Source organism: Aplysia californica, unplaced genomic scaffold, assembly GCF_000002075.1.
Source record: "Aplysia californica isolate F4 #8 unplaced genomic scaffold, AplCal3.0 scaffold00031, whole genome shotgun sequence".
Classification (NCBI taxonomy): Eukaryota; Metazoa; Mollusca; class Gastropoda; order Aplysiida; family Aplysiidae; genus Aplysia; species Aplysia californica.
This window is the reverse complement of record NW_004797301.1, coordinates 978,122-990,352: the sequence shown is the minus strand read 5'-3', so window position 1 is coordinate 990,352 and position 12,231 is coordinate 978,122. Positions and strand designations below refer to the sequence as shown.

The window sequence follows — 12,231 nt, the reverse complement described above, 5'->3', positions numbered from 1 at the left end:
TCTATCTGTCTGTCTGTCTGTCTGTCTGTCTGTCTGTCTGTCTGTCTGTCTGTCTGTCTGTCTGTCTGTCTGTCTGTCTGTCTGTCTGCCTGCCTGTCTGTCTGTCTATCAAATAAAATAAAATAAAATAAAATCTGTGCAATAGTCGATAATGGTAATTTTTGTTGTAGTTTTAAAACAATTTACTTCTTCCAGGTGACTACAGAAACTCCGTTAGGGTCTAGAAAATCTGGGGAGGCCAAGTTTGAAAAGTTACAGCTTGAGTCCAAGATTCAGGAACTGACAGAAGAGAGAGATCAACTGCAGGTGAGGAATGAGAGTGGTGTCAGTGGTCTAGTTATTTGGCTGTAAGGCTTGTAACTGAAAAGTTACGGGCTCAAATCCCATCAGAGGCCCAGTATTGTGTCCTCAGAAAAGGCACTTTACACGAATGTTCTTCATTTCTTCCTGGTGGGAATGGGTGCCTGACTATAGATGGGGAAAGATCATGTCAGTTGTTAGTGTTCAACTGCTTAATTCAACTTGTGATAAATTCCTGCTTGTGATAGAATGATGCATCTGATGTGATGTGTACATTATTGTTAGCTTTACTTTTCTTTTCTTGTTGAATTTTATTGAGAGTAATGTGTACTTTAATTGCTATGTATACCTGCCTGTGTTTTCACAGTCCAATACGGCCAAGAAAAATGTCCGTCTGGAAAATAAAGAATTATCTATCTACTTCCCAGTAAGCAGAAAATGTATGTGCTGGGGTAATAATAGTTGTGAAGTGTATAGTGCATGCTGATGACCTTGGATATACACTATATAAGTGCAGTTATTGTAATTATTATTATTATTACATTGGTGTCTGCTTATCTTTCAGAGAAAACTGAACGTGAGAGGTGGAAAAGAGGACAACAACAGCTCTGAGGCCACAGCTGAGTTAGCTCAACTCAAACAGGAGCTGGAGGAGACCAGAAGAGAACTGGAGATAAGAAAAGGAGCCAGTGAGGTAAAGAACAACCCCCAGATAACTATCACCAGCTTTCCTACCAAGAACGAATGATTATGTTCAGACAGAAAAGCACAACACGTAAAACTCAAACAACACATGAAACATATTTAGACCTACATGTTTGCCGACAATCGTCTGAAATCCGACAATCGCGACCCCGACCCGCGAGCCGGCCGATGCTATCGCTAGGCCGACCTGTATTAGTCAATGTTCGTAGTGCGAGGCCTGGCCGACTGCCACCGCCACCGCCACCTTTTTCTCCCATCGGCTTTGTCGGCACATTCGTTTTCGTGCCGACCGCCGACTGCCGACGTCGGCGTTTCCGTCATAATTGTCGGAACCTGAGTAGAAATACGAGAATACGAAAAAGTACGACGACTTAAATTATCTACTTTCAGTTTCTTGCTCGAGCGGCCATTTTGAATTTCGTTTGTTTACTGATTGTTCAGATCAATGTGGATTCTTTCAAGTCCGACTCACTTGTTCTACTCTAGATCTAGATTTATAGATCATTATAGCAATGTAGGCCATATTATTTTTATTACTATAAAAATGCTCCTTGTTTGTTTTGGAGTGTGCTTATATTTCTTTCCTTTTTTTTTTTTGGACTTGTGGTGGCCTTTTTACATGAGGGCCGTTGCAGGTTCTTTTTTGGGTTAGGCCTAGGGATAGGCCGATAGGGTTTGGGTTAGGGTTAGGTCTCTTCTTTATTGTGTTTGTTCGGGTGGTCGCTCGTTACTCGGAAATCCTTCCTTTTATGACACCCACAATTTAAAAGCTCTAAAGTTATGGGGGGGGGGGGGGGGCAAAGGGGGTTGCACAAAATTTTCAGACAATCTGGTTGAGGCTCACATGCAGGTCTACATATTTTAAACTGGAACATTTGCCAAAATGTCTGTAAGGAGAAGCTGACAAAATTGTGGAACATATCCTCCAGCAGTGCAAGACACACAGAGCCCTTAACATGAAGCAACACTATAAAAGCTTTAGGAAGAGCTGTACGGGTCAACAGAGATCCAAGCAGGACGGCTCAGAACAGTATATTAGAGATAGCCCGCTACTTTAGAATTAAAAGTTCCGTCTTGACATTTTTGGCAGTTTTAAGTAATTAAGACTATAAGATCAGAAACCAATCGTAAGATTATTCGGAGTCATTAACAAGATATTCAAAGAACTGCATTTGAAAAAGCTTGACATGTGGTAAAACTCAAAAGTTTTTTACGTTAAATTTCTCAAAACTTGGTACTGAGCGGATAGAACTTTGTAATTCTAAGGTAGCAACCTGTCTTCAAGTGTGATGGGAACGAGATGAAAAAGAAGAACCCCCCACTCCACCCGCGCGCACACACACACACACACACACACACACGTGCACGCAAATATGCTGGCTTTCCGGTTGCTAGATACAGAATTGTTCCCTTTTACTTTTAAAAAAAAACATTACGATCCCATTGTCGTCATTTTTTGGGGATGAGATTTACAAAGCTTGCCAGACCTCTTGTTGAAAAAAAAAACCCTTAGGAAATGTAGAGGTAAGTTTGAGTAAATTTTAGTCAAACTATAATAGTCATGTTTTCCATTTTTGTCGTTTCTCTTATGTGCCGAGTAGTTCCCTGGTGGTGACATTCCTGCTTATCTAAAACACGAACTCAACGAGTCCAATCTGGCTCTAAGCGAGGCCAGGTCACTGCTAGCAGCAAACAAACGGCAAGAAATCGAGCTTCGTGACAGAATCGACAAACTCCAGAGAATCATCGACAACAAGGCTGTGGAGAATGGCAAATATTTGCAGGTGGGAGTCCTCTCTGTTGACTAGATTTTTTTGAAGCTTTTTGTTCTGATTACTGCTCAAGAGTACAATTACACTGTCCTTAACGGCCACCTGTCCAAGACAATCAACCGCACAAATGACCATTTCCCTCTTCCCGCTTGTTTAGCTTTGTTTTTTCAGATATAATGACACTGTCCAAGTTGTCCACCTGTCTAAGACAATCACTTTTCTCCTCAACATTGGGTGACTATCTTGGAAAATTTTGGCCCTAACTTCTTTTCAGGCAGACTTTCACTTGTTCTCGCTGCTCCCTGTCAAATTTACTGCTTTGTGCAATTAAAAAAGAAAATTGTCTGATAGTGTGTTTATTTTGTCTCATTCGTGTTAGAAAGTTTACATCAAAGTTATTTTGTTTTTTTCTGAGAACTTGAAACATGAGTTAGTATTCAAACTTATTGTAAAACGGAGTACAATTCTGAAATTTGAACCAAACATCCTTTAAAAAGGTAACAAATTCTGTCTGTAATTACATTCATATCTAGAACAATATGTAGTTCTCCTTGTTAAATGTTCTATTGTTGTTACAGAATTCCCAAGATGCTATGTCCGAGCTGAAGAATTTGAGATCCCAACATGACACCTTACAACGACAATACAAGGTATGTGTGATATTACTTTCCTAGACCTGTGCACCCGCTTGGGATGCAGGCAGCAGACATGAGCTCTTCACACATCTAGATCCTGGGCCAGTTTCTACAGGTGTCCCTTGTGTACCCCAGCTTTTTTGTATCCTCTTGGATCTCTCAACACAATGTGTTTTTCCTTCTACATCTTTTCAATTCTCTTGTGGATTTCAGTTAAAGGCTTGCCTTATGATGCTATGTGTTGGCTTTCAGAGTGTAGAGGGTTACTTCTTCCATAGGTCGCTGTTGTATTTATTGCAAAGTTCTTGATTGCTGATAGTGTCTGGCCAGCACATTCATAGAATCCTTTGGGTGTGATATAATTAATACTAAATCTGTGACAGTGGATCACCTTCCATTTGGTGGAAAAAAGTAAGTAACTGGTTGTCAGAAGCTCCGATGTGTTTAACTCCCAACGTCTATCGGAATTATCTTTCCTACTTCTTTTCTTTGCATGTTAGTCTCTAGTAACACCTCTAATCTCCGACATTGACATGACCTATTCGTGTTGCAAGTGGCGTAAAACTCTTACTAAAATTTAAGTTTGAAAAAACTAGCCTGCAATGGCCATATGGCCCTTCATCCACTCATCACTTCGCAAAGTCCTTTCAGAAATGGACATTCAAATAGAAAGTTTTGTCTCTTTAGTGAAATGTGCTCTGTTGAAAGGGACAGTAAAGAGATACATACTAAGTATAGTTGGAGGGCGCCACTGGTAGGTCATACTTCTGCTCTTCCCTTCTGTTGTTCCTTTTTGTCTATTTTGCTTTTTTCCCAGCAATAAGTGGCCACTATTGTGTGGATGTGCTTCTCTTTACTCAAACAAATCCAAACTGTACCCATGACCAGCTGTTTGTACTCTGTACTCTGGACTGGTTCGTATCTGTGGGTAGTTGGCAGGGGCTCTGGTGTGGTTTGCTCATTCTTTCCTATCAAACACCTATCATCCTTATCTCTCCTCCTTCATTTCTTTGTACATTACTCTCTAGAAACACCCCTAATCTTTGGCACTTCTATGACCTATTTGTATTGCAAGTGTTGTAAAACTCATACTAGAACTAACCTAAACTGGGCTGTATCTGCAGGTGTTGGAGGACAAACATGCTAGTCTGCAGAGGGAGAAGGGATCCGACTCCAGCGAGACCGTGAGACTGATGGAAGATATGAACAGCAAACAACAACAGCTGGAGGTGGAGATGAGGGTGAGAGCTGGCTTCAAGGCCGCAACTTTTCATGTTTTCACAGGAGATTTCTCATGTGAAATGCAGTTCTTGGCGCAGATCAGTAGAAAATGTACTTCTTACTAATTTTTGCGGGTGTCTCGATGCTCGTTTTCTCACACGAGTTGTTGATGGGTGCTCTTTTGTGGTTTTCTCCTTCTTTTCTACCAAACTTCTATCATCCTTATCTCTCCTCCTTTTTATCATTTGTTTCTTTCTCTCTATGAATACCTCTCATCTTTGGCATTTATGATTTATATACTAACCTATCTGCATTGCAAAACTCTTACTAAAACGTTAAAAATTCAAATCAATTTGTCACATTCACCAGAAAGTGGAGAAACTAACGCGTGTCTGTAAAGAGCTGGAGGAGCAGGTGCAGGACATGGAGGCGGGCATCGCTGAAGCACAGCAACGGCAAGCAGACTGGGACAATATCAAGTAAGTCTGGGTGTATGAGAATGTGGGTGGGTGTAAGTTTGTGGGCAGGTGCTTGTGAGTGGGTAGTTGTTGGGTTGTGTGGGTGTGAGTGGATAGCGAGGTGTGTGTATGTGTGTGTGTGTGCATGTGCATGAGCTTGCATGCGAGTAGTGTGGATGGGTGTGAGTGTGAGTGTATGTGTGGGTGAGTGGGTGAGTGGGTATGGGGTGGGGGGGCTGCTGCTGACTTGAGTATGGTGGTCTGTTTGGTCTTCCTCTATTCAGTGTTGCTATGGTCATGAAATGTGGTCACAATCATATTTACTTATTGTAAGCAGCATCAGCTCTCCATTACTTGATACAATTTTTTTTCTACACAACTGAGAAGGAAGTTTGTCTCTCTAAATGTAAAGAGAATAAATACAAAAAGGGGGCTCTCGTGGCCTAAAGGTTAAGGTATTTGCCTCTCATTCAATAGGTCCCAGGTTCGAATCCGGATAGCGACGGAAATTTTTCTTTCCTAAAATTGTCTCCTACACCTAGCCTTCTCGGACAAGGGCGAAAAATCTCGGAGGTCATGTGTGCAAGTTGTTTTGGGTAAAGATCCCTTATGGGTTAAAGAATCAATAAGAGTAGGCTTCGGCCGCCACCCGGGCAAAATTCAAAATTTTCTTCCAACTGAAAAGGTTTAATGTGTCCCGCACGCTCATATGACCTTATGCAGTTGTGAGCTCAGTAAAACACTTACCCCCCCCCCCCCCCCAACTTATTTCTTTTTCTTCTAGATCGCATCACGCTGAAGATCGGTATCTATTTTAAACTGGGCTGTCTTTCTAACTTCCTCTGTTGTGCCGTACAGCTTCTGCAGTGTTGATTGGGTTGGCCACATTTCATGTCTAGGGCTCTGTGTGTCCTGCACTGCTAAAGGATGAAGAAGTGATGGGAGAATGTGCTTTAGAATGAACATGTCTCTCTATTATTTGAAAGGATGTTTATCATAACACATCTTCAGTAGTCTAGCAATATGTTTGCTGGACTCGCAACTGCAAAGTTCTATTCTCAGTCTAGACTGATGTTGTGTCTTTAGGCTGGTAAAAGTATATTACATTGATTTCCTCACCTCATGCAGGTGAGAATGGATACCTGTCTTAAGACTTAAAATAAGATTTTGTTTGCATTCACACTTGTAGGATAGCAGTGTGCATTGAGTCCTTCTCAGAAATATCGTAAGGTTTTGCCAAGGTGATGATAAGTTATGAAGCTCACAGAAGGAAATGAGCTATATACCTATCATCTGTTAAATTGATAATAATTATTATCATTATTATTATTATTGATATTGTTATTATAACAACTGTTCCTCACATATTGATTACCTTTTATCCCTATTCTTTTCTTTGTGTAAGTTTTGTAAAAATGTATTGTTTGTCATTTTCTTTTCAGAAAGTCCTATGAAGCTGCCATGGACAGGTTAGTTCATTTACAATGATTTTTCTGAAAGTTTTGTATAAGAGTATATTCTCTTTCAGAAAGAGCACATACAGTCTGATCGTGTTGCCAGTTTTTAATCAATTACAGTTTACTGGACAATTAGGTGGGGTTTTTTAAAGATGATTTTTGAGAAAGAATTGTGAGAAAAAAGTGGTATCATAAACTTTTCGTCCTTGTCCGAGAAGGCCAGGTGCAGATCTTTCCTACAGGGGCTTTTGTGGCCTAGAGGTTAAGATGTTGGCCTCTCATTCAAAGGTCCCGGGTTCGAATCCGGGTAGCGACCGAAAAATTTTCGTCTCTAAAATTGTTTCCTTCACCTCCTTTCCTGCTCTCTAGCAATGTTCTGTTGTCTGCTTTCATTTCCACTTTCTGCCCCCACCCCCTCACCTCCTTTGCCCCCTCCTCTGGGCTCCTGACTCTTTCTGCAGCCTTTCTACTGCTACTCCTTGGCTCCTCCTTACTGCTGTCTTTCTGCCACACCCCTGATCATCTGGTAGGAAAGATCTACACCTAGCCTTCTCGGACAAGGGCGAAAAATCTCGGAGGGCCCGTGTGCAAGTTGTGCACGTTAAAGATCCCTTGGTGGTCTAAAATCGATAAGAGTAGGCTTCGGCTGCCACCCGAGCAAAATTCAAAATTTCCTACCAACTGAAAATATTAGGAGTGTCCCGCACGCTCATAATGACCTTATGCAGTTGCGAGCGCCGCAAAAACACTTACCAAAAAAAAAAAAAAAAAGAAGATCTTTCCTACCATAAGATAAGGGGTGTTCTTTTCAAATTCTTCTAAAGGATGCCTAGTATTCCTTTTCAGTTTACTCGGGACTGTTGTCATTTTATCACTTGTCAGTTATATCAAGGGGAAAGATGAGGAAATGAAGTGAAAGGTAAAAGGGCATAACTCACAATATTTCGGAATCTGACAGTTCATTTAATTCACCGGAGTCCTCAAATATGTGTTTGTGTGTAGGTGTTCCTGCGGGTGTTTCAGGGTTTTCAAGCAGTCTCATGTACGAATATGTACATGAACACCATCAGAATTTTTGCCCTGATATAAGATCTCTTGAAATATCAGCACATCTTTCTGTATTGAAACATTGTGACATAGTTTATTCTCTTGAAGTCTCTATTGTCTGAAAAAAAATGGGTAAGAAATAAACATGCTGGTACTAACTCCTTACTTCTTTTCCACATCTCAGATCTCAAGCTTCCAATGTCCAGGTGAGCTCCATGCAGCAGCAGTTCGAGTCCCAGAAGGCTTTCCACCAGGCAGAGCTGGAGAAGCTGCAACACAGTCTGAGAGAGGAGAGAGCACATGTGAAGAAGCTCACTGACAAGGTCTGGTAGATATCTATTTACCCCCCCCCCCCCCCACTTGCATGGACTCATGAAGATATTTTTGGAGTCCAGAAGATTAGATGCTTTGCTCTGAAGCACAAATATAGGAGATCACGTTTAGTATCTAATGTGTCATCTTTTCTTCTTATGTTCTTTTGACTTGATCAAATGCTTTGAAAGAAGTCTTTTTGAAAGAAACCACTTTTTTGCTTTTGAAAAGTTTTTGAAAGTGGATTCTGTTGCTTCTTTGTGTACATACTTTTTTCCATGTGTGTTTCTATGTACTTGTAGCTGTTTATGCTCTCAGGTGTGTGTGTGTGGGTGTGTGTCCCCATGCATATGAGTGTATCTCACCAGTCGTGATGTAGGCCTTAGCACCTGTTTAAATTTTGGCAGTGAGAGATAAATTTTGGAAAATGTACTCACATTTAAGTTCCTCTTGTAGCCTTGATTAAGTTAGATGTTTTCTTTGATATGAATTTTATTTAATTATGCAGCTGACAGAGTTTCAAGAGAAGGAGAGGGCTTCAACCTGCATACTTGAGAGCCAAGGCAAGGAGATGGAAAAGTTCACTCAAGAAAAACTCAAATTTAAAGAGGAGGTGAGCTTTAAATGAAAACATAGTTTTTATCCTCACCATATTATGATGTCAACTTCTGTAATACATTCAATTCTCATACCATGTTCTCATTCTGGGTCAGTGATGATATTGATAGACATTTGAATAATTTACTGCAATTATGTGATTGGGTAGAAAACTTATATGTTTATTAAGAAGAATGGTATTTCTGTTCTTCTCTATCACTTAGGAGTGTATTGCTGTATTTCTCAAGCTAAAGAAATGTTCATTCATTCCTTTATCTGTGTGTATGTCTGCTTATCTTTTGTTAATTTTTTTAGTAGAGGTTTTACGGCGCTCGCAACTACATACGGTCATATGAGCGCCAAGGGGTGGATGTGAACAGAGAAGTCCTTATAGGGAATCAGACTTACTCTGCTCACCTCTCTAGTTTCAACAGCACAAAGTCTGCTTCGACTATCAAGGCACCCCGGAAATAGTTTGTCACAAGAGTGTGACAAACATACAAAAGAAGTAGAGGAAAAAATGACAATAGTAAGGATTAGGAAAGAAAAACCAGCAGTTCCCTGTTGCAGATCAGATACAGTTATGAGCGTAACATTGATGAATCAGCCCATTTACAATTCTACTGTGCATAAGAACATGGTTAATGTCCCCCCTTTGGGAATGGCCTAAAGACACTTCAGTCTGTGGCACTGCCCCAGGGGATCTTTTGTGAATGTGTCTGTCAGTCCTCCTTCCTATCCGTTCTGTTCACGCTTCTTGTCAATTCTTCAACCTTCCACTTGCCAGCACTTTTTTCATATGCATATTTTTCTACCAATTAAAAAAAACAAATAAAAAACTTGCAGCTGACGGAACTTCTGTCTGACAACTGTGCCTTGCGCAAGGAGAACGTGAAGCTGGGCAAGCACTTGCAGGACGCCATGGACAAGTTTGAGATCATCATTGGAGAGAAGGTCAGCCTGGAGAACTTCACAGAGGCTCTACAGGTCAGTTATTTGGGGCTCGGTGCATGGCACACAGCTGCTGATTTTTCCTGATAAATCCGGAAATCCAGATTTTTGTATTTGTCTGGATTTTGCTTGACTTATTGATGCAAGATGTATTAGACACACGTTATGCTAAAAATTTGTCTTTCGCAGGTGCGTTTCTACAGAGTTAGAAATGTTCAGGATTTTTTTTTTGTAGCCAGTTGACATTTCCGAAGTCACTCTTGTCAGCCCCCGTAATTAATTATGTTTTTCCGTACAGTCAGTTTTATTGGCACCGCCACAGAAAGACTCTTGGTCCTCAATGGTTCTTGTAAATCCTGAAGAACAAGGGGTAAAAACCCTGAAAGTATTGTCCAATGGTTAGTTATATTTGAAGTTGACCCTCTCATGTCAAATCCTCCTTGGCCCATACTCTTTCTAGTATTTAAACCTTGATAGTTGAAAAACATCTAAATAATCTTTATGAATGATTTTTAAGTGTAATAAAGGACACATTCAAAAGATGGACCCCCTTTTAGATTCTCCACATGTCTGTTTTGAATAAAACCTCAGCCTTTTTTAAAGATGGCCTATGATAACAGGGCGATGGTAAAAGCAAAGTTAGAACGCTATGATGCTGTAACTGTCTATCTGTTTTTGGTGTGCTGTCGCTTTCTCATTCAGCTTTTTACATTCCTTTTCATCTTCTTTGCTTTAAATATTTTTGCTTCTCTGAAAAGCAGGACCATGATGCCTACCTAGGAAATTTAAAGGAAATATTTCTAGTGGTGTGTGCTTATCTTAATTAATAACTATCCTTCACCCTTAAGGGCTGCCAGTTTTATAAATAGATATACTATAGGACAAAATCAGTGGTTAAACTTAAATCAGTGTGAGGTTTGTTGAATAGTTATTTGTTTTAGAATTGTAATATAATGACGTCACGCTTAAAACTTACTTATTTTACAAAATTTCTTTACCTACAAAAATTCCTTTTGCTAGTTGACAATATTTGTATATTATGTATTTCTTGAGTGCAGGGAATAAATTAATTTCACCACCCCCTCATAAGCATGCTTTACCAAAGTATAATCATGTACAGGCAATTAACCTACCCCAAATCACTTGGTAATGGTCCGTACTTTTCTTGCATAACTGCGTCTTATTCTCACTTTATCTTGTTCATGGCAGTCCAAACCTCATACTTCTCTCTTGCATATATTATGTATTTGTGACTTACTTTTATGCCTTTATGTTCATGTACAAAGATGATTATTATGTGAGGCAAAATTATTTGGAAAATTTGTTCTTTTGTTTTTTTCTGCAATTGCTTTTTCTTCTCATCTAGATTTTCCAATTTGATCATTTCATAATTTTTCAGAATTACAAATATGATTTTTGACTGCAAAGAAAACTTGGTACTACACAAAGCCTCATGCTGTGCTGCATCGTTGTGGATGTAAAACGTGCTTTCTTGACATAATTTTTTTTTTTCATTTAATGACTTAAGTTTCTTGGAAGAAATCTGTCATTTCGCTGAAGCCATTAAGTGCTAGCCAACTGTTCAGATGTACCAAGCTCAAAATTCTGAACTAAAAAAAAAATGCAATGTTTTAATCTGTGGTATTGGATGCATGTGCTTGGGAAATTTTTGCCAAAATTCAAAATCTAAATATTGAAAAAGCAAAAAATAATACATTTTATAATTTTAACTGTTAAAAGAATTAAACAGAATTTTCTTGCTTCTGAACAATCATACTTTCAGTGCTTAGAACAGTTGTACAGCTTGCTTTTCATACCTCTTTCAACACGGTATGGTTATTGTAGAGACTTGACCTCCGCACTTAACGTGGGTCTCTGAAACGAACAAGTTGAGAAGACGGAAATTCAAATCAGGGTCATCTGCAGCATAACCCAGTTGAGAGCTACAGTGCACCTTTCTTTGGGTGAAAATGAAAAAAGAAAAAGAAAAAAGAATTACAATTTTCCTCCAAACAAACGGAAGACATGTACACGCCTCCATCCATGCCTCACCTGTAGGGTCTACATTTCCTGGACAAGTACAAGCTTGAGTCTACCATTGGACAGCAGCAGAAGTTGATAGATCACGTGCAGGGGCTTTTCATGGAACATACAGCAGGAAAGAAGAAGAAGGTAGCTGCAACTGGTTCACCTTCTGTCAGTGTGTGTGTGTGTTGTTGGGTTGTTTTTTGTTTTGTTTTTTTGTTCTTGTCTTTCCGTGTGTGTGTGTTGTTGTTTTTTTTATGTCTTTCAGTGTGTGTATATGTGCTGCTTTTTTCTTCTTTAAGTTTGTTGAGACTTAATGTGCCTGCACAAACATGGGTTTTCAGGCACTAGTGGACTTGGAGACGTACACACACACAAACACAAACACACACACTCACACACACACACACACACACACACACACACACACACGCACACACTCATCCTCTCACATATATAGGTTTATACTTATGGATGGATTCATTCACATACACTCTCTCACACTTTCTCACTCACACACTCATCATACAAGTATGCATAAACACATGCACGCACACACACACACACACACACACACACACACACACACACACACACACACACACACACTCACACACACACACACACACACGCACACCCCGCCAATGTAGAATACTCAGAAACATTCTCAGCTTCCCGGGAAGCATACAGTGCAAGCAGCTGATTAAGGGCTCAAACTCTAACAAACTGACAAGATCTTCCACTGTCTATA

General features: G+C 39.9%; 1 protein-coding gene across 3 annotated transcripts in view; it reads left to right on the top strand.

Moving 5' to 3' along the window:
• Positions 1–12,231, top strand: part of LOC101853221 (citron Rho-interacting kinase) — a 68,787-nt gene that overhangs the window by 35,176 nt on the left and 21,380 nt on the right. For all 3 annotated transcript variants that reach the window (XM_005091507.3, XM_013091279.2, XM_013091278.2), the window contains exons 24-34: positions 196–306; positions 866–994; positions 2,607–2,789; positions 3,356–3,427; positions 4,537–4,653; positions 5,003–5,112; positions 6,534–6,560; positions 7,780–7,918; positions 8,416–8,520; positions 9,351–9,491; positions 11,514–11,627. In XM_005091507.3, the coding sequence (XP_005091564.1) occupies positions 196–306; positions 866–994; positions 2,607–2,789; positions 3,356–3,427; positions 4,537–4,653; positions 5,003–5,112; positions 6,534–6,560; positions 7,780–7,918; positions 8,416–8,520; positions 9,351–9,491; positions 11,514–11,627 (1,248 nt within the window). The remainder of the gene's footprint in view (positions 1–195; positions 307–865; positions 995–2,606; positions 2,790–3,355; positions 3,428–4,536; positions 4,654–5,002; positions 5,113–6,533; positions 6,561–7,779; positions 7,919–8,415; positions 8,521–9,350; positions 9,492–11,513; positions 11,628–12,231) is intronic.